General features: G+C 44.8%; 1 protein-coding gene across 15 annotated transcripts; it reads left to right on the top strand.

Annotated features, from left to right (window-relative positions):
- The first annotated feature begins 682 nt into the window (after positions 1–682).
- Positions 683–18,130, top strand: LOC139175997 (membrane-spanning 4-domains subfamily A member 15-like). Of its 15 annotated transcripts, none has more exons than XM_070726299.1 (7): positions 683–1,089; positions 1,972–2,219; positions 2,995–3,123; positions 3,588–3,644; positions 6,847–6,981; positions 15,796–15,918; positions 17,868–18,130. In XM_070726299.1, the coding sequence occupies exons 2-7, from the start codon at positions 2,004–2,006 to the stop codon at positions 17,979–17,981; spliced, it is 774 nt and encodes a 257-aa protein (XP_070582400.1). In that variant the 5' UTR covers positions 683–1,089; positions 1,972–2,003; the 3' UTR covers positions 17,982–18,130. The 15 variants fall into 15 exon arrangements, with proteins under 15 accessions (XP_070582400.1, XP_070582372.1, XP_070582364.1 ...); XM_070726290.1 differs by lacking the exon at positions 683–1,089 and adding an exon at positions 1,135–1,215; XM_070726239.1 differs by lacking the exon at positions 683–1,089 and adding an exon at positions 1,182–1,764.
- Positions 18,131–18,651: the final 521 nt, after the last annotated feature.

Genomic DNA, 18,651 nt, shown 5'->3' with positions numbered 1-18,651 from the left:
CTGCTGATCCTTTGAGCCAGAGGCAAGCCAAGAGGGAGACACAAAGATGACCCTCCCACTCCCATGATCCAGCACACTGACTCTGCTTTTTCAGAGACCATGCGATGCGGTGTGTCCAGATCACACGCCTCCCCACACTTCTATCTCTGCGTGCTGTTGGATGGATAATCTCCTGACCTATCTGGTCCTGTCCTCCCCTGTCCTCCCCAGCTCTGTGGGACCTAATTGGTCACATGGATTCGTGGGGCAGAAGGCGGTCCTGGAAGTATTCTGGTCCAATGCCATGTAGGCCTTTATAGGTCATAACCAACACTTTGAATTGTGACCGGAAACTGATCTGCAGCCAGTGCAGGTGGCTTATAAAGAGAAATTACCTTATAAAGACTACTCCTTATAAAGGGAGTAGTCAACCCTCAGTGTAAAATAAGTGAAAAATAAGGAAACATAATAGATTATTAACCCAATATAGCTATGCCAATGCACGGAAGGGGCTTCTTTAGCATCAGCTAAAAGGATCTGGTCAGGATGTTTTATCGGCTTTTGCGGTCCCCCTTTCCCAGGAGGAGTTTCGCAAAGAGCTCAATGGGAGGCTGGGATCGACTCTCTCCGGCTTTCCCTTCACGCCATTGCGGTTTTGCCTGTTCAAGCGCCTAAAAGAGGAAACGAAAGCTGTTTAAGGAGCACCGGTGGAGGAAAAGATTGGGGGGGGGGGGATACTCTCCGCTGGACGAGGGCTACTTAATTAAAGAGATCTGGGAACGGATGGACGAACGGGAAGACTGTGTGATCGCAAGGCGCGTCCTCTTTTTTTTTCATTTCTGGCGACTCTTGCAAAGATTGGGGAAGTCTCCGAGGCGTTGCAAACGAGTCCCTGCAAGCGCGGGACTTGCCCCCTTCGAGAGAGGGAAGCGAAAGAATGTCGAGGGATGAGTTTGATTCCAGTAATTCGTTTTAGCCTGGGAATAACAGGACTTTGGAAAGTTTTCCTCTCATCTCTGAACAAGCCGAAGGTTCCTGCCCCCAAACTCTTATTTGTTGACAATAGCTAAAGGATTAAGAAAGATGTTTTTTATGCAGTCCACGATTAAGGTGAATAAATCCCTCCTTTTAGTAGGTGGGGGAACCCCGCCCATCATTTGCTCCGGTTAAAGTCCTTTCCTTTTCCCTGAGACTTTCGTCTACTTCCTCTTGAGCGGTTGTCGTGAGTAGTTTCTGGTAACTTAAATTAATAATAATAATATGGAATTAATCTGTAGACCATCCGATGCCTGCCGGATTTCCCCTGCAGCCATCCACCGGCGGTTTTCTCGCACGCCGCAGGTCTTCTAGATGGGAGGATTTCAGAAGAGAATTAGCGGACAGGGAAGAGTTTGAAATCTTGCCGCGATGGAAATGCCCAATACGGGCAAAGGCGCCGTTTTAAACTCACAAAAATTCAATATTTCGGGTTCACCGTTCAGAGGAGGATGGATGAGTAGATATTCACTTAACTTTGACTTCCAATTAATACAGCTCAATGAAGTAGCTTCCCCTTAAGAACTGTACAAATTCATTCATTTTGGACTATTGGGTCAGAGTTTTAAAAATCCCGATGGTTAAGAGATGGCAGTTGGGATTTTACTGACTCGCTTCACTGCTTTCTGGGGTTTTCCGGGGTTTTGTCGGAAAGCTCAGGCTGATTGTCCAGTTGTGTTCTGATAAGAAACCTCATCACATCAATGAAGCAAAAGTGGGATACAGATCATGCTTCCTGTGTCTTTCACGGTAAAGTATGTCCAAATTGGTATGATCTTCCTGGAAGATGGCAATCAACATGATCATCCAAAATGTCATTTAGCTGAGGAATGTGATTGGTGCTAAAATCAGAAAGATTAGGCAAATATTATCTGATAAAGTGAGATTAAAGAGAAGGACCAGAATTTGCCTCCTTCATGTTAAGACATTACTTTTTCCTCACTTGTTTGTTTGCAGATAACTTAGTTGTGGCAACACTTGCAGCAAGAATGGCCAGTGGAACCGTATTTGTCCATCCCTCTAATAGAGAAAACATAATCCAAACGGCTCCTGGATTTCCCGGTGTTCCACTTCAGGCACCTGGAGCCATTATATATTCTCAGTATGGAGCTCAGCAACTTGGAATTCCCACCAATGCTCCTCAGCAAGTCCCACAAAATAGTCCCTTGGAGAGATTCCACAAGGCTGAGCCCAAAGTGCTTGGGGTACGTATGCTTTGCTCTGTGCCTGTTTGAATCCATTAAGCTTTTAGAGCTATGTAAAGACCTGTGAGCCCCATGTTGCAGTTCTAGAACTTGGCTTGGCTGTTGTCTAGTTCTATAATCAACTCCAGAAACCTCCGTTCTTCCTGGTTGCTTCATTAGTTTTTCTGGAAAACATTCTGACTCCGGATGTGCATTCTTTTGCTTTGCTCTTCAACTGTCTTCGGAGAGGGGCGGCATACAAATCCAAATAATAAATAAATAAATAAATAAACTGAAAAAGTGGAGCTCAGCCAAGGTCTCTTTTTTTCTCTTCCCTCAAAGGAGTGCAGTTGTTGGGCATTTCTCCATAAAAACATGGTCACGGGTTGGTTCCAGCCTAAGCTGGTTGAAGTCACTTTGTGCTTATAACCATGATTAACCATAATCATCACAAGGAGAGGAGTCTGTAACGAGTGGTGACATTTTTCTCTCAATGGCCCATTGTGATATTTCCCCCCGACAATAGCAGTCCCACTGAGGGTCAAACCAGATCATAATCTGGAGTAAATGTCTGGTACATAGTGACAACAACTGTCCCTTCTCCCCTTTTGGGTTTTTCACCATAGGAAACCAGGCCTTGGGTCAACACCTGCACTGGAAGCTAAGAAACCCCAAGCCCTTTGAAGGACCTTTCAAAGATATGAAGTGATGCCTTCCCTGGGGTACTAAAAATCATATTTTCTCTCTCAAATTCAGATAATTAATTTGTTTTATTTTGTGTGTTTTCCTTTTGTAGACTGTCCAAATTGTGATTGGGTTGATCCACATTGGCTTTGGAGCTGCCTCAGCTTCTTCAATCATTGGTCGTTATTATTTTTTGGCCTTGTCTTCAATTGGAGGTTACCCTTTTTGGGGAGGGATATTTGTAAGTATGTCCAAATGGATAATGGATTATATACAGAGGTGGGCTACGAGCCGGAATGCTAAATTGCGCTCGCTGCCATGGCTTGTAAGTTCTTGCAGGGCCAATGCGATTTTGCTGCTGCACCTGTGGAGGAAGAAAAATTGTGCATGGAGCCACAGGTGAACCTGTGTTTCGGTGAGGTTTTTTGGCTTCTGTGCATGCTGAAATATGGGCACACCTGTGGCTCCGTGCACGATTTTGCTACCTCCACAGGTGCAGCAACAAAACCGCACTGGTCCCGCAAGAACTTATGAGCTGCGGTGGCAAGTGCAATTCAACGTTCCGGCTCGTAGCCCACCGCTGCTTATATAAGTCCTGTTTGAAGTGGAACCTCTCTGGCTTCTCATGGGTGCCAGAGGTTTTTTTGATAATTTTCATCTTTCGTTTCCAGTGGACTATAATCATTTCTTTTTCTTTTTCCATAGTTTATTACTTCTGGATCACTTTGTGTATCAGCTGCGAACCATCGAAATAGTTGTTTGGTGAGAAACCTGTGTAGCATTTGAATTTCTTTTATGCTGTTTCTTTGGACCTTTTGCTGTGTCAATTCTCTTCAGATACTGCTCAATTTTATATCAACATTTGGAAAAGAAAAACTCAATAGTCCCTCCCCCCTTCTTTGTTCAACTTTTGCTTCCAAGCCTTGTTTCTATTGAATGTTTTGTGTCAACAGTACAGAATGTTCAACTATCCAGCATTTGAGCCTCCCCTGGTTCCCATTTTGCGATGGGTTTCTTGCTAAGTTCCTTCCTAATGTGCAACCTGCAAAACTTCAGATCCTGTCAGTACCATGACCAAAATGAGAGAAGCCTGAGAGAGTCAATGACCATCATGTGTGTGTTTGTTCTACCAGAGCTTCCTCAATTGCTGATAGTAATGGTGATCTGCAGTGGCATAATGGTTAGAATGCAGTACTGCAGGCTATGTCTGCTGCCTGCAATTTGGTAGATGGAATCTCACCAGGCTCTAGGTTGACTCAGCCTTCCATCCTTCCGAGGTGGGTAAAATGAGGACCCAGCTCGTGGGGGCAATAGCCTAGCTCTGTTAAAAAGTGCTATTGCTAACATGTTGTAAGCCGCCCTGAGTCTAAGGAGAAGGGCGGCATAAAAATCGTATGAATGAATGAATGAATGAATGAATGAATGAATGAATAAATAAATAAATAAATAAATAAATTTTGCGGTATCCTTCTCCTGCCAAGTCCACCAGCCATGCCCCCCAAGCCACACCTACAGTACTGCTTCCGAGGTGGGCAAAATAAGGACCCAGATTGTTGGGGGCAATATGCTGACTCTAAATTCTTTAGAGAGGAGCATAAAGCACTGTGAAGCAGTATATAAGTCTAAATGCTAATTCTAATATAAGTCTAAGTGCTAAGTCAGGATATTTTGGTGTTGCTGGGGAGAGGGAGATATGGCGGGAGCCACGGAGCTAGCCGTTCCAGGGGAAGGAGCGATCGTTGCTTAATAATGATCCCTTTTTCCTGCTCCATGAACTCAGCCCAGAATACTGGAGATGAGTGTAATTCTGGCCCTGGGCTCAGGTTGCTGCTACTCAATGCCAGGTCGGTGGTAAATAAAGCTCTCCTCATCCGGGATTTAATCCTGGATGAGGAGGCCGACCTGGCATGTGTAACTGAAACCTGGCTGGGCCCGGAGGGAGGAGTTCCTCTCTCTGAAATTTGCCCAGCTGGGTTTCAGATATGGCAACAACCTCGACCCCAGGGAAGGTGGGGAGGAGTGGCTATTATAGCCAGGGGGAGCCTTTGCCTGCGTAGACTCGTTGCTCCGGAGATTGCGGGTTGCGAGTCCCTCCTGGTGAAGTTGGACTTAGGGGTTCAGGTGGGCTTGTTCCTCACATACCTGCCTCCCAGCTGCGTGGCACAAACCCTGCCTGTGCTACTAGAGGAGGTAGCCGGGCTGGCGGTGGGGTTCCCCAGACTTATTGTCTTGGGGGACCTCAACCTGCCGTTGCTTGGCGAATCCTCTGGACTGGCACAGGAGTTCATGGCCACCATGGCAGCCATGGACGTGACCCAAGTAGTAGAGGGTCCGACTCATGAGGGGGGGCACGCACCCGACATGGTATTCCTCTCTGAGCAACTGAGTAATGGTCTGAGATTAAGGGGCTTAGAAGTGTCGCCTTTGTCATGGTCAGACCATTTTCTACTGCGGCTTGACTTCCTGACTCCAATCCTCCCCCACAGGGAGGCGGAACCGATTAAGTTGTTCCGCCCCAGACACCTGATGGACCCAGAGGGCTTTCAGAAGGCGCTTGGGGTTATTCCAGATACACTCATCCACAGTTCGGCAGAGTCTCTGGCCACCCCGAGTCTCCGGAGAGGGGGCGCATACAAATCCAATAAATAGATGATAGATAGATAGATAGATAGATAGATAGATAGATAGATAGATAGATAGATAGATAGATAGATAGATAGATACATACATACATACATACATACATAGATACATAGATAGATAGATAAATATTGCTATTGCAAGTCCTGAGTAGAAGTGTCTTCTGGCATGCTCTAGTCTTGACTCAAATGTCTAACATCATGATCATGATCATCATCATTCCACCTCCTCCTCCTTGACAAAGGGTCCAGTTTCAGAAGCATTCCTACATGAAAACAACCTTAGGAAGAAGCCCATCATGTTAGTAAAAATATCTAACTTGAGTAGGAATCATTGTGGGAATCAAAGGGAGGAGAGAGCTGTTGGTGGCCCTCCTGCAAAGAGCTTGCTTTCTCTCCCTCCTTGATTTAAAGTGTGTTCATGGCAACAGAGAAATGCTATTGTCTTCTAAAGGAATACTGTGTGGATTCAAGAAAAGGCAAAGGACCATCTTGATAGAAAAATGCAACATTTCTACAGGGGAGAATTAAAAACAGAGCAATTTTTAAATGTTCAGAATTCTCACTACTCACTCCAAGGGTTTCTCCATTCCCATCTCCCTAGTTGCCTCTCTATAATGTTGTATAGTTAAAAGAGCATTTAATGCTTAGAGCATGTAATTTCTTACAATAAATAGTGTGGGATTACTTTAAGCAAAGTGTTAAGGCAGTGTGGGCACTTGGCATGTGCAAGTGCCCACACTCATAATTCAATGCCTGGGAAGAGCAAAAACAGCTTCCTCCATTCACTCCTCCATCCACTGGAGGCTCTCTGGAAGCCAAAAAATGCCCTCCAAAGCCTCTGCAAGCAAGAAATCTGCTGACCGGCACACATATGCATGTTGGAGCTGAGCTAGGGCAATTGTTCGTGTGCCAGCAGATATGGCTCCGCGTGCCATGTGTGACACCCATGCCATAGGTTAAGGGATGAAAAAAATGTACCAATTATCCTGTTGCTTATAACCACCTGATCTTCAATGGAGACTGACTTCCAGAAAGAAAAAGAATGAATTTGACAATTTTAGAAAAACCTTCAAATAGACTTGTGGGCTTTGCATTTCCACTTTGGGAAAATGTCTTGTTACTGCTTTTTGATTCCTATGATCTTAGTGAATATTGTTTAGTTTCACCACTGACTGGCTACGTGTCATTAAACACCCACAGATAATTTCTTTGTCATTGTTTTTACCATAGTTGGGCTAATTGTTTTTATGCTTTGCATTTAATAAGATTTATGCTGACAGTATAATTATAATTTCTCTCCTTCTGGTGTATTGCTCTTTCAGGTGAAATCCAGTGCAGCAATGAACATCATAAGTGCTATAATGTCATTAAGTGGTATCTGCCTGCATCTATCTGAGCTGATAATCAACAATCGTCGTTCCAGTTATGTCTATCCCTATACTGATACCGATCTTGCCGTAAGTAAATCAATCTTTTCTTTCATTTTGGCTTCATGTGCAGAATGCAGAAGGCGATTATATATGCTGCCAGGATATCCCTGACCCTTTGACTTCGTTTGAAATTTTTATTTGAATACGTCTCAGTCCCAAAGAGATGTGTTCTATTTCATTTGAATTTTTAAAATATACATGTATTTGTTAAATAAGGGCAAGCAACCTTCTGAGCATCAAGGTACAAAGTGCTTAGGACTTTGTAGATTTCTTTTTTCTTTTTCTTTTTATTTATTCTTTGTCCAATACACAATACATATGGAAGAGAATAAGGTTAGGTTAGGTTTATTGGATTTATATGCCGCCCCTCTCCGCAAACTCGGGGCGGCTCACAACAATAATAAAAAACAGTACAGTACATAATACCAAATCCAATGCCCACCCATCTAGTTACAATTTAAATTAATAATCTCATAAAAACAGTATACAGTGGAACCTCGACATACGAGCAGCTCTACTTACGAGCTACTCGAGATAAGAGCTGGGAGGGGAGCGACATTTTTGTTCGCCTCCCGAGCTCACATTCGGGATACGAGCGCCAAGGAGCTGTCTCCTGAAGCCGAACACTAACTTCCGCTTTCGGCTTCAGGAGACAGCTCCTTGGCGCTCGTATCCCGCGTGTTTTAAAAGGTTGCAGCCGGCCTGGGGGGCTCGGGGGGGTGCTGGCAAGCCCCCCAGGCCGGCTGCAACCTTTTAAAACACGCGCGCCGCTTCGTAGCTCCCTGCTGAATCCGGAATGCTAACTTCCGCGTTCGGATTCAGCAGACAGCTGCGAAGCAGCGCGCGTGTTTTAAAATGTGGCAGCCAGCCTGGGGGGCTCGGGGGAAGCCCCCAAGCCCCCCAGGCCGGCTGCAACCTTTTAAAACACGCGCGCCGCTTCGCAGCTCTCTGCTGAATCCGGAACGCTAACTTCCGCGTTCGGATTCAGCAGACAGCTGCGAAGCAGCGCGCGTGTTTTAAAACGTGGCAGCTGGCCTAGGGGGCTCGGGGGGAAGCCCCCGAGCCCCCCAGGCCGGCTGTGACGTTTTAAAACACGCGCGCTGCTTCACAGCTGTCTGCTGAATCCGAACACGGAAGTTAGCGTTCCGGATTCAGCAGAGAGCTGCGAAGCAGCGCGCGTGTTTTAAAACGTCACAGCAGGCCTGGGGGGCTCGGGGGCTTCCCCCCGAGCCCCCCAGGCTGGCTGCCACGTTTTAAAACACGCGCTCTGCTTCGCAGCTGTCTGCTGAATCCGAACGCGGAAGTTAGCGTTCCGGATTCAGCAGAGAGCTGCGAAGCGGCGCGCGTGTTTTAAAAGGTTGCAGCCGGCCTGGGGGGCTCGGGGGCTTCCCCCCGAGCCCCCCAGGCCGGCTGCCACATTTTAAAACACGCACGCTGCTTCGCAGCTGTCTGCTGAATCCGAACGCGGAAGTTAGCGTTCCGGATTCAGCAGAGAGCTGCGAAGTGGCGCGCGTGTTTTAAAAGGTGGCAGCCGGCCTGGGGGGCTCGGGGGCTTCCCCCCGAGCCCCCCAGGCCGGCTGCCACATTTTAAAACACGCGCGCTGCTTCGCAGCTGTCTGCTGAATCCGAACGCGGAAGTTAGCGTTCCGGATTCAGCAGAGAGCTGCGAAGCGGCGCGCGTGTTTTAAAAGGTTGCAGCCGGCCTGGGGGGCTCGGGGGCTTCCCCCCGAGCCCCCCAGGCCGGCTGCCACGTTTTAAAACACGCGCGCTGCTTCGCAGCTGTCTCTGAACGCTAACTTCCGCGTTCGGCGGCAGCGGGTTTTTTTGTTGTTGCACGGATTAATTGACTTTACATTGTTTCCTATGGGAAACAATGTTTCGTCATACGAGCGTTCCGACTTACGAGCCTCCTTCCGGAACCAATTAGTCTCGTAAGTCGGGGTTCTACTGTATATAAAAAACAGGCACACAGTCAATCAATCAACAAAACAACATGGGCAAGGGGGAGGTGTTTTAGTTCCCCCATGCCTGACGGCAAAGGTGGGTCTTAAGGAGTTTACGAAAGGCAGGGAGGGTGGGGGCAATCCTAATCTCAGGGGGGAGCTGGTTCCAGAGGGTCGGGCCCCCCACAGAGAAGGCTCTTTCCCTGGGTCCCGCCAGACAACATTGTTTAGTCTACGGGACCCGGAGAAGGCCAACTCTGTGGGACCTAACCGGTCGCTGTGATTCGTGCGGCAGGAGGCGGTCCCGAAGATATTCTGGTCCGGTGCCATGAAGGGCTTTATAGGTCATAACCAACACTTTCAATTGTGACCGGAAACTGATCGGCAGCCAATGCAGACTCCGGAGTGTTGGAGTGATATGAGCATACTTGGAGAAGCCCATAATTGCTCTCGCAGCTGCATTCTGCACGATCTGAAGTTACCGAACACTTTTCAAAGGTAGCCCCATGTACAGACCGTTACAGTAGTCGAGCCTCGAGGTGATGAGGGCATGAGTCACTGTGAGCAATGACTCCCGGTCCAAATAGGGCCGCAACTGGCGCACCAGGCAAACGCCCCCCTCGCCACAGCTGAAAGGTGTTTTTCAAATGTGAGCTGTGGATCGAGGAGGACGGCCAAGTTGCGGACCCTCTCTGAGGGGGTCAATAACCCCCCCCCAGGGTAATGGACGGACAGATAGAATTGTCCTTGGGAGGCAAAACCCACAGCCACTCCGTCTTGTCTGGGTTGAGTTTGAGTTTGTTGACACCCATCCAGGCCCCAACAGCCTCCAGGCACTGGCACATCACTTCCACTGCTTCGTTGACTGGACATGAGGTGGAGATGTACAACTGGGTATCATCGGCATATTGATGATACCTCACCCCATGCCCTTGGATGATCTCACCCAGCGGTTTCATGTAGATATTAAATAGAAGGGGGGAGAGGACCGACCCCTGAGGCACCCCACAAGGGAGAAACCTCGGGGTCGACCTCTGACCCCCCACTAACACCGACTGCGACCGACCGGAGAGGTAGGAGGAGAACCACTGAAGAACAGTGCCTCCCACTCCCAACCCCTCCAGCCGGTGCAGAAGGATACCATGGTCGATGGTATCGAAAGCCGCTGAGAGGTCAAGGAGCACCAGGACAGAGGACAAGCCCCTGTCCCAGGCCCGCCAGAGATCATCCATCAACGCGACCAAAGCAGTTTCCGTGCTGTAGCCGGGCCTGAATCCAGACTGCTGAGGACCTAGATAATCGGCTTCATCCAAGGACCGCTGGAGTTGAAGTGTCACCACCTTCTCGACAACCTTCCCCATGAAGGGAAGGTTGGAGACTGGACGGTAGTTATTAAGCACGGCTGGGTCCAGGGAAGGCTTCTTGAGGAGGGGGCGCACAACCGCCTCCTTATAAAGGGGCGGAAAGGACCCCATCCCCAAGGAGGCGTTGACAATCTCCTGGACCCAGCTCCGTGTCACCCCTCGACTGGCCGAAACCAGCCAAGAGGGACACGGATCCAGTAAACAGGTGGCGGAACTCACAGCTCCAATGGCCTTGTCCACTTCATCAGGTGTCACCAAGTCAAACTCCTCCCAGACAGATGGACAAAGACGTTTAGCCCCAGTCACCTCGACTGACTCATTGTCAGTCGACTCTGTTTCACAATTGGAGTCGAGGTCCGCTCGGATCCGGGCGATTTTATCAGCGAAAAACGTGTTAAAATCCTCGGCACTACTCTGCAAGGGCTCCCCAACTCCCCTCTGATTAAGAAGGGAGCGGGTTACCCTAAACAGAGCGGCCGGGCGGGATTCCCCTGATGCAATCAAGGCGGCATTATACGCGCATCTTGCCGCCTTGAGCGCCACTTTGTAAGTCTTAATATGAGCTCTTACAAGTGTTCGATCGGATTCGGACTTACTCTTCCTCCATCGCTTCTCCAGACGTCTCTTCTGGCGCTTCAACACCCGGAGCTCCTCGTTGAACCATGGAGCTCTACGGGGTCTAATGCCGCGGAGAGGTCGCAATGGCGCAATCCGGTCAAGAGCCTCCCCTGCAGCCTTGTTCCAGGCCTCAGCAAGAGACTCTGCCGAACTGTGGACAAGTGTATCTGGAATAACCCCAAGCGCCATCTGGAAGCCTTCTGGATCCATCAGGCGTCTGGGGCGGAACCTCCTAATTGGTTCCGCCTCCCTGCGGGGAAGGATTGGAGCCAGGAAGTTAAGCGGCAGTAGGAAATGATCTGACCACGACAATAAACATTGGGTAGTATATATAAAGATAATATGTAATATAGAAGAGAAAGTATATGAGAGGAAGAAAATATATATGATATATGACATAAAGGAAAGACAATTGGACAGGGGACGTTAGGCACACCAGTGCACTTTTGTACGCCCCTTACTGGCCTCTTAGAAACTTGGAGAGGTCAATCGTGGATAGTCTAAGGGAGAAATGTTGGGGGTTGGGGGTTGACACTACTGAGTCCGGTAAAGAGTTCCACGCTTCGACAACTCGATTGTTAAAGTCATGTTTTTTACAGTCAAGTTTAGAGTGGTTAATATTAAGTTTGAATCTGGCGCGTGCTCTTGTGTTGTTGCGGTTGAAGCTGAAGTAGTCATTGACTGGAAGGACGTTGCAGCATATGATCTTGTGGGCAATATTAAATTGTGTTTTCGGCACCGTAGTTCTAAACTTTCTAGACCCAGGATAGTTAGTCTATTTTCGTAGGGTATTCTGTTTTGAGTGGAGGAGTGAAGGGCTCTTCTGGTGAAATATCTTTGGATGTTTTCGAGGGTGTTGATGTCCGAGATGTGGTATGGGTTCCAGACAGATGAGCTGTATTTGAGAATGGGTCTGGCATAGGTTTTGTAGGCTCTTGTCAGTAGTGTGAGGTTCTTTACCAGGTTCTCCCTGGTTTGGTTTTTCATTTTTCTTTTGTGGGGATTGGGACAGATTTTTTTTTAAAGTGGTAAATATGTTTTAGATATACCTTTTGATTATGTCTCTGTATAGTGTAAATTTTTTTACAGTAGGGCATGGATGCTCACAAACAGGAATACCTGAGAATTTATATAACATAGAATATAGCTGCACAGGTTGAAACTACACCAGTTTTTCCTGCACACCCAACATCCTCATCCCTTCTTTGCATTTACCACCCAGTTTTAGAAAATTGAAATTTAGGTAAGTTTTGAAGTATGGACAGTTTAGAACCACACCGATACCTGGGATCAACGGCTTGAATTTTTAGTATTTTGTAACATGCTGCTCTTTGCATTCTTCTAAGAGTTAAATCATCATAGTATCACATCCAGTGCTTTTCTCCTTTCCAGTCTGACAAATGACTGGAAAAATTTGGGTTGCTGTATCCTTATTGTGGAGAAACAATATATTGTATCTGGCTGAATCTAAATCACATTGCTGTCCTTAACCATATTCTGTTGCTGCCAATTTCCTCATGAGATTACCTTTACCCAATCCTCAGCCCATAAGTAAGATTTACACCTGATCATTAGCTGTATTTGTATGAAACTAGTATTTTCCTCTCCCCTTATTCCGAACCCATTCAACAACAGCCTCAAGGTGTACAAAATCTATTTCCCTTCACCCATTATCTTGGAGAAAAAGTCGGGTGACCAAGAGTAGATATGTTAGGACAGTGGGGAGTCCTGTCGCTTTTATTTATAGATAATGTTGTAAGCCGCCAAATAGAACATATTAAGGTATATTTTCCTGTTTAGGATGTGATTTGTTTTTACTTACTTCTCCTTTTCCTGTATAAGGACATATTATCAACAATAACTTGCTATTGGTAGATTGATGACAAACCTTGGTCATCCCTTTGTGTAAGGTATAAGAATATAGCCTTGGGTGGAACCCAGGGTCAGACTTTGTCATGTGAGTACTCTGAACCTGTGCATACAAATAAACCTGTGTTGCTCTATCGCTTTGTGGTCTTCATTCCCAAAACTGATGAACTTAGATTATCTACAGTTGACCTATCCAGATTCCTAAGAGGTCAGTAAGGGGCGAGTACAAGTGCACTAGAGTGCCTTCCGTCCCCTGTCCTATTGCTCTCCTATATCTCCTATACCTTTCCTCTATTCCTATATCTCTTCTTCTATTCTTTCATTGATATGTTCTATTACTATATCTTCTTTTCTATTCTTTCTTACATATATTTTACTATGAGTATCTCCTCTATAACCTTCATCATGTATTTTACTATGTGTATATTGATATATACCCACTAAAATCCTCATTGTGTATTGGACTAACTAACTAACTAACTAACTAACTAACTAACTAACTAACTAACTAACTAACTAACTAAACAAACAAACAAACAAACAAACTAACTAACTAACTAACTAACTAACTAACTAACTAACTAACTAACTTATCCAGCTGCAACAGTACCTTACCTGGATGTCTGAGAATCTTCCTAGACACTGTCCTCCATTACTTCTCTCTAGGCAACAGGAAAACAGACCCTCTAAATTTCCTGTTGGGAAATGGAGGACAAGCAAATTACATCTATTTACTTTGACAGTGAGATAGGCAGTATCTACATTTGATAAATAAGCAAAATAAATTTCTTTACAATATTGTTTAAACTCTGTCCAGAGGAGATAGCTTCTGTTAGCCTCTTTCAGATCTTCTGTCTTGCAGCATACATCTAATTGTAGCATGAGTTGTCTTCCTGTTTTCAAAAGATTAGTAGTGCTTGTGCTATCAGTACCCAATGTCTTTTCATATGCACCTTTATTATACCTTAATTTTAACTTGAGAGATGCCCAAACTGAGGGCGGAAGAAAAGTACAGCAGATACTCCATTTCTGTTGTAGTACCCTGAGCGATACATGTTTACTGTATAGTATTGATTGTTTTTTTAAAATATTAATGGGTTTTAATTTTAGCTTTTGTTAATATTGGATTTGTATTACTGTTTATTGTATTGTTATTGTAATGTCCATTTCAGCACAACTGAAAATTTTTCCAACGATTAAATTTTACGATGGGGTATTTTCTTTCTTCCATAATTGTGCTATTGAAAGTCTGACCATGGTAACTATGTGGGTCATCAGATAGAGCTTTTGTCTGGGGTAACATAATTTCCAAAGGCCCAGCAGCATGTTTTCTGGAAAGTATTCAATTTCCTCTTCCAGTATACAGTATCTCTAAGCCACCTATGTGTGGTTTTCCATATAATTTGAATTTTGGGGCACGACTACCACATATGAAAAAAGGTTCCTGGGTGTTTTTTGCATTTCCAACATGTGTCTTAAAGGTTGGGATAGATTTTGGTGAGTCTTTTTTACTATTTTTATCACTTTCTCTCTCTCTATCTGTCAAAACATGTATAAAATGATAGGATTTTAAAAAAGCAAACTAGGTATAGGTAAATTTGGACAATAGGATGATAGGACAAGGATGATAGGACACACCCCTTATGGACCTTTTAGGAACCGAGTAAGGTTGACAGTCTAAGGTCAAAGTTTTTGGGGTTTGGGGAAGAAACCACAGAGTCAGGTAGTGCATTCCAGGCATTGACCACTCTATTGTTGTTTATATTTAGTTTGAATCTATTTTCTGCACGTGTGTTGTTGCAGTTGAAGCTGAAATATTCATTGAGCTGTAGGACATTGTGGTAGATGATTTTATGAACTACATTTAGATTAGCTGGAGGTCATTCCTCTGCCATCCTGGATTTCAAAAAACAGAAGAAATAAAAGATGTAGCAAAACGCCCCCAAAAGCGTTTGCTGCTTTGGCCCAGCAGTGACAGGAACAGGATGTGGGGAGGCAGGATGTGGGGAGAGAGAGACATAGAAGAACACATACAGATAGATACACAGAGGAGGTGAGAGAGACAGAAGAAAGACACACACACAATGATACACAGAAAGAGGAGATGGGGAGAGAGATACAGAGGGAGAGTAAAAGAGAGAGAGACTGTCTGTGTGTATCATTCTCTTTCTTTTTGTTTTTAAATATTTTTATTTAAAAAGACAAACAAGGACATACAACACTAAACATTTAAGGAGCTACCATTGCTCCGCTTGCCGTAGAAGTCTAACTAATACAGAAATATAAAAAACCTAACTGTAGTCAGATCAAAACAGAAATGCCACACATGTAAGTTACATTCTTGCTGGATTCAAATCTATATTTATAATATTAAACTTATTAATTATATTTCTTTATATTTTAAGATATTCTTTACTTATACAAAAGGAAAAGGGAAAAATTAATAGTAATGCAAAAGAAAAAGAAATGAAAGAATATACACTTCTAAGTTAGCGTATCATTCTCTTTCACTCCCTGCACTTAACTGTTTCGGGCTTTTCGCCAGCTGTTTTCCCCCCCTTACTTTTCGAAAGCTGGGCTGCCAGAGCAACGGGCGTAACCTCCTCCTCCATCTCGTCTGCACTTTCCTGGCCCCACCACAGGCAGTCAGGGGGGAGGGGGAGGGACATGCGCTCCCGGCCCATTCCGGTAGGATCGGGAATGGTGGCCTGCCCCCAGATGAGAGGGAGAAGGAGAGGGAGGGAGGGAAGGAGACAGAGATGGAGTTACTTATTTCCCATAGAAAACACGGAACCACAAAACCTGGGTAGGTGTGGCTAGGGGTGTGTGTCAGGTGACTGGGTGGGAGTGAGTGACACTGAGTTGGCCAGGCCCATCCAGGTTTTGTGGCTCTGGGTGTTTTGTTTTCTCTGTGAAACTGGCCCAAGTGGCTCTTCGAGTGTTTAAGGTTGCTGACCGCAGGGGTAGCTCTTTAAATAAAATAAAAGAGATAGTATTACCTTATTTTCTCAGCAAATTACAACTATCTTTCCACATATACTGTACAGAGTTTATACAATATAAGATATGGCGTCTCCTGTATGCTGCTCTTGTTCAGCCTGCTGGAATTTTGCATCGCTGTTTCACTGGCTCATTTCGGGTGCCAGGCAACCTGCTGTGGTGATGACCAGGTAACTATTTGATACTTCAATAATAGCTTGAGGAGTTCTCATTATGCTGAACAATAAGTGAGGTTGGTAACTCAGGTTGCCCGGTAATATTCATAACTAGATGAGACTTGACTATTGATCCAACACCCTGTGATTTATTTGCTTCCGCATATGAATAAATTACTTGATGCATTTTTCCCAGCTTCTATTTTTCTAGAGAGTGAATGTCATGAATAAAACACAGCTTGTGTGATCTCCTTATAATTCAGTGACGCAGAAAATCATTTCCTCTTTTAAGAGGGGTCAGTTCTAAATGCATAAACAGTGGTACCTCTACCTAAGAATGCCTCTACTTAATAATTTTTCTAGATAAGAACCAGGCGTTCAATTTTTTTTTTTGCCTCTTCTTAAGAACCATTTTCTACTTAAGAACCTGAGTCTGGAAAAATTTCCCAGCAAATTTGAGAGCAGCACGAAGGCCCGGCCAGTTTCCTGCCATTCCCCCTTTAAGGCCCAGGCTTTTCTGGGCTGCTAGAAGAGCCTTTCGGTGGCGCTCAAGGAGACTTTGGCAGTCCAGAGCGAACAAATCATTTTCCTTTCTCTGTGCGCTTGGAGGGGGAATAAACTTGCCAGCGCCCAGAGAAAAGAAATGCTCCCTTCGTTCTGGGCAGCTGAGGAGTCACCACAGCGAAGGAAAGGCACCGGAAAGGCACCGGCTACAAAGCGAGCAAGCAAGAGGAGAGGAGAGCCTTTCAGCATGGGAAGGAAGAGGCATCTGGCAGCAGCAGCAGCAGCCAGTGCATGGGAGACAGTTAATGGGAGGCAGCTTCCTGGCCGCCTCAGAGTCCCTCTTTTTTTTTTTAAGCCCTAAAGTTTTGGATTTTTTTTATTCCCCTCTTCTTTTAGCAGCGACTGTCCTCTTCCTCTTCTTCTTCCTCCTCCTCCCAAATTCCGAGCTTTTATTTCTTTCCTAATGGATTTCCACACATTATTTGCTTTTACATTGATTCCTAAGGGAAAAAATGCTTCTTCTTAAGAACGTTTCTACTTAAGAACCTGAACACGGAACGAATTAAGTTCTTAAGCAGAGGTACCACTGTATTTACTTTAGTAGAGTTGTTATATTAATCTAAATATTCTGTCATTTGATCACATATTTCTCCTGGAAGGAAATGGATCTTCTTTGGGCCTTTAAATTGTTCAATTAAGTTAATAATCTGATAGCTTTTGTGAATAAATCATGAGGATAATATTTATTTATTTGCTCCTCAATTAATAATAATAGTAGTAATAATAATAATAGTAATAATAATAATAATAATAATAATAATAATAATAATAAAAATTAGATTTGTATGCCACCCCTCTCCGAAGACTTGGGGCAGCAACACAACAACAATAACAATACCATATAATACAAATCTAATATTAAAAAGAACAAGTTTAAACCCATTATTACTAAAAACAATCAATGCTACACAATCACACCACACTCAAATGCTACAAGTCAGAAGGGGGGATTAGCCCCCCATGCCTGGCGACATAAATGGGTCTTCAACATCTTGTGGAAGGCGAGGAGTGTGGGGGCAGTTCGAATCTCCGGGGGGAGTTCATTCCAGAGGGCTGGGGCCGCCACAGAGAAGGCTCTTCCCCTGGGTCCCGCCAGATGGCATTGTTTAGTCAACAGGACCCGGAGAAGGCCAACTCTGTGGGACCTTCTGGAGCTGGAGCCTTGGAGGTTTACAACAATTCAGTAAGTTTACAAATACAGAACATAAAATATAAGCAGTATATAACTGGAATAAAAAGTAACATGCAAAATAAAATCAGCCCCCAAAGGTCCTCAGGAGTGGTGAGACTCCTAGCATCGCAATAAAAAAACACACAACTGGAGAATCTATTACTCCTACCTAGAGTAACAGATTTGTCCTTGAATATTGTTGTGTCATGACTATTCTTTTCTGTTACAGCCAACCATGGTGTTTGTGCCTTACCAAGTCATTAGAGGTGGAGCAGTGGCAGCTGAACCAAATCCTCTTCCTCCTCCACCGACTTATGATAACACGGTTGCCAAATCTGAGTGAAACAAGAAGGAAATATGAGAATTGTTGGCAAAAGAGGTTTCAGGAGAAGCAATGCATTTTATATTACTTTATTTGGTCCTCCAGCTTGCTTGTTTATTTTTCACTTGTAGCCTTTAAAGACCCAATTAAATGGTGGCAAGTTTTAAAAATTCTTCTATTTTACTTAATACCTAGTTGTAATACTTTCCAAGAAGCAAGAGTTTGTCCTGGAAATCATCAGTGTATTTATGAGGAAGTACTGTACACTCCGTACTGTTGTAGAAATGACAAGACATAAGCCAGCTCTTCAATGAAGGAAAGGTTTATTTGCGCAAGTTCAGAGCACCAGACAACAAAGCAAATGGCCTGAACCCCGAATGAGTATCAGACACTTCCTTATATACTACTTGGTTATACATTATCTCAGAATAACATGTTTTCCCATATATTGTTATACTATTTTGGGGAATTAACAAATACCGTTATACATCATGTGCTAGACAGCCAGACATCCTGTGTTATTGCAATAATCTTGCTTAAGCATATTTTGAGGGTATACAGCCTTCCTGCTGACACTGCAACAACTCCCCTTTCCCTTATCCTGCGCCAGCTATACATTTCTTTACTAAGACCAAGGTCATGCTGACCTAGGCCCAGGCTTGGGGCCTACAGTGATTATGTTGGCCACCTT

The sequence above is a fragment of the Erythrolamprus reginae genome, chromosome 1, assembly GCF_031021105.1.
Source record: "Erythrolamprus reginae isolate rEryReg1 chromosome 1, rEryReg1.hap1, whole genome shotgun sequence".
Classification (NCBI taxonomy): domain Eukaryota; kingdom Metazoa; phylum Chordata; class Lepidosauria; order Squamata; family Dipsadidae; genus Erythrolamprus; species Erythrolamprus reginae.
This window is presented reverse-complemented; position numbering and strand designations above follow the sequence as displayed.

Coding starts and splice junctions, on each gene's coding strand:
- LOC139175997 (XM_070767478.1), top strand. CDS start 1,387: ATGGAAATGCCCAATACGGGCAAAGGCGCCGTTTTAAACTCACAAAAA. Junction 3,124..3,587: donor CTTTTTGGGGAGGGATATTT/GTAAGTATGTCC, acceptor CTTTTTCCATAG/TTTATTACTTCTGGATCACT. Junction 6,982..10,879: donor ATACTGATACCGATCTTGCC/GTAAGTAAATCA, acceptor TCGCTTCTCCAG/ACGTCTCTTCTGGCGCTTCA.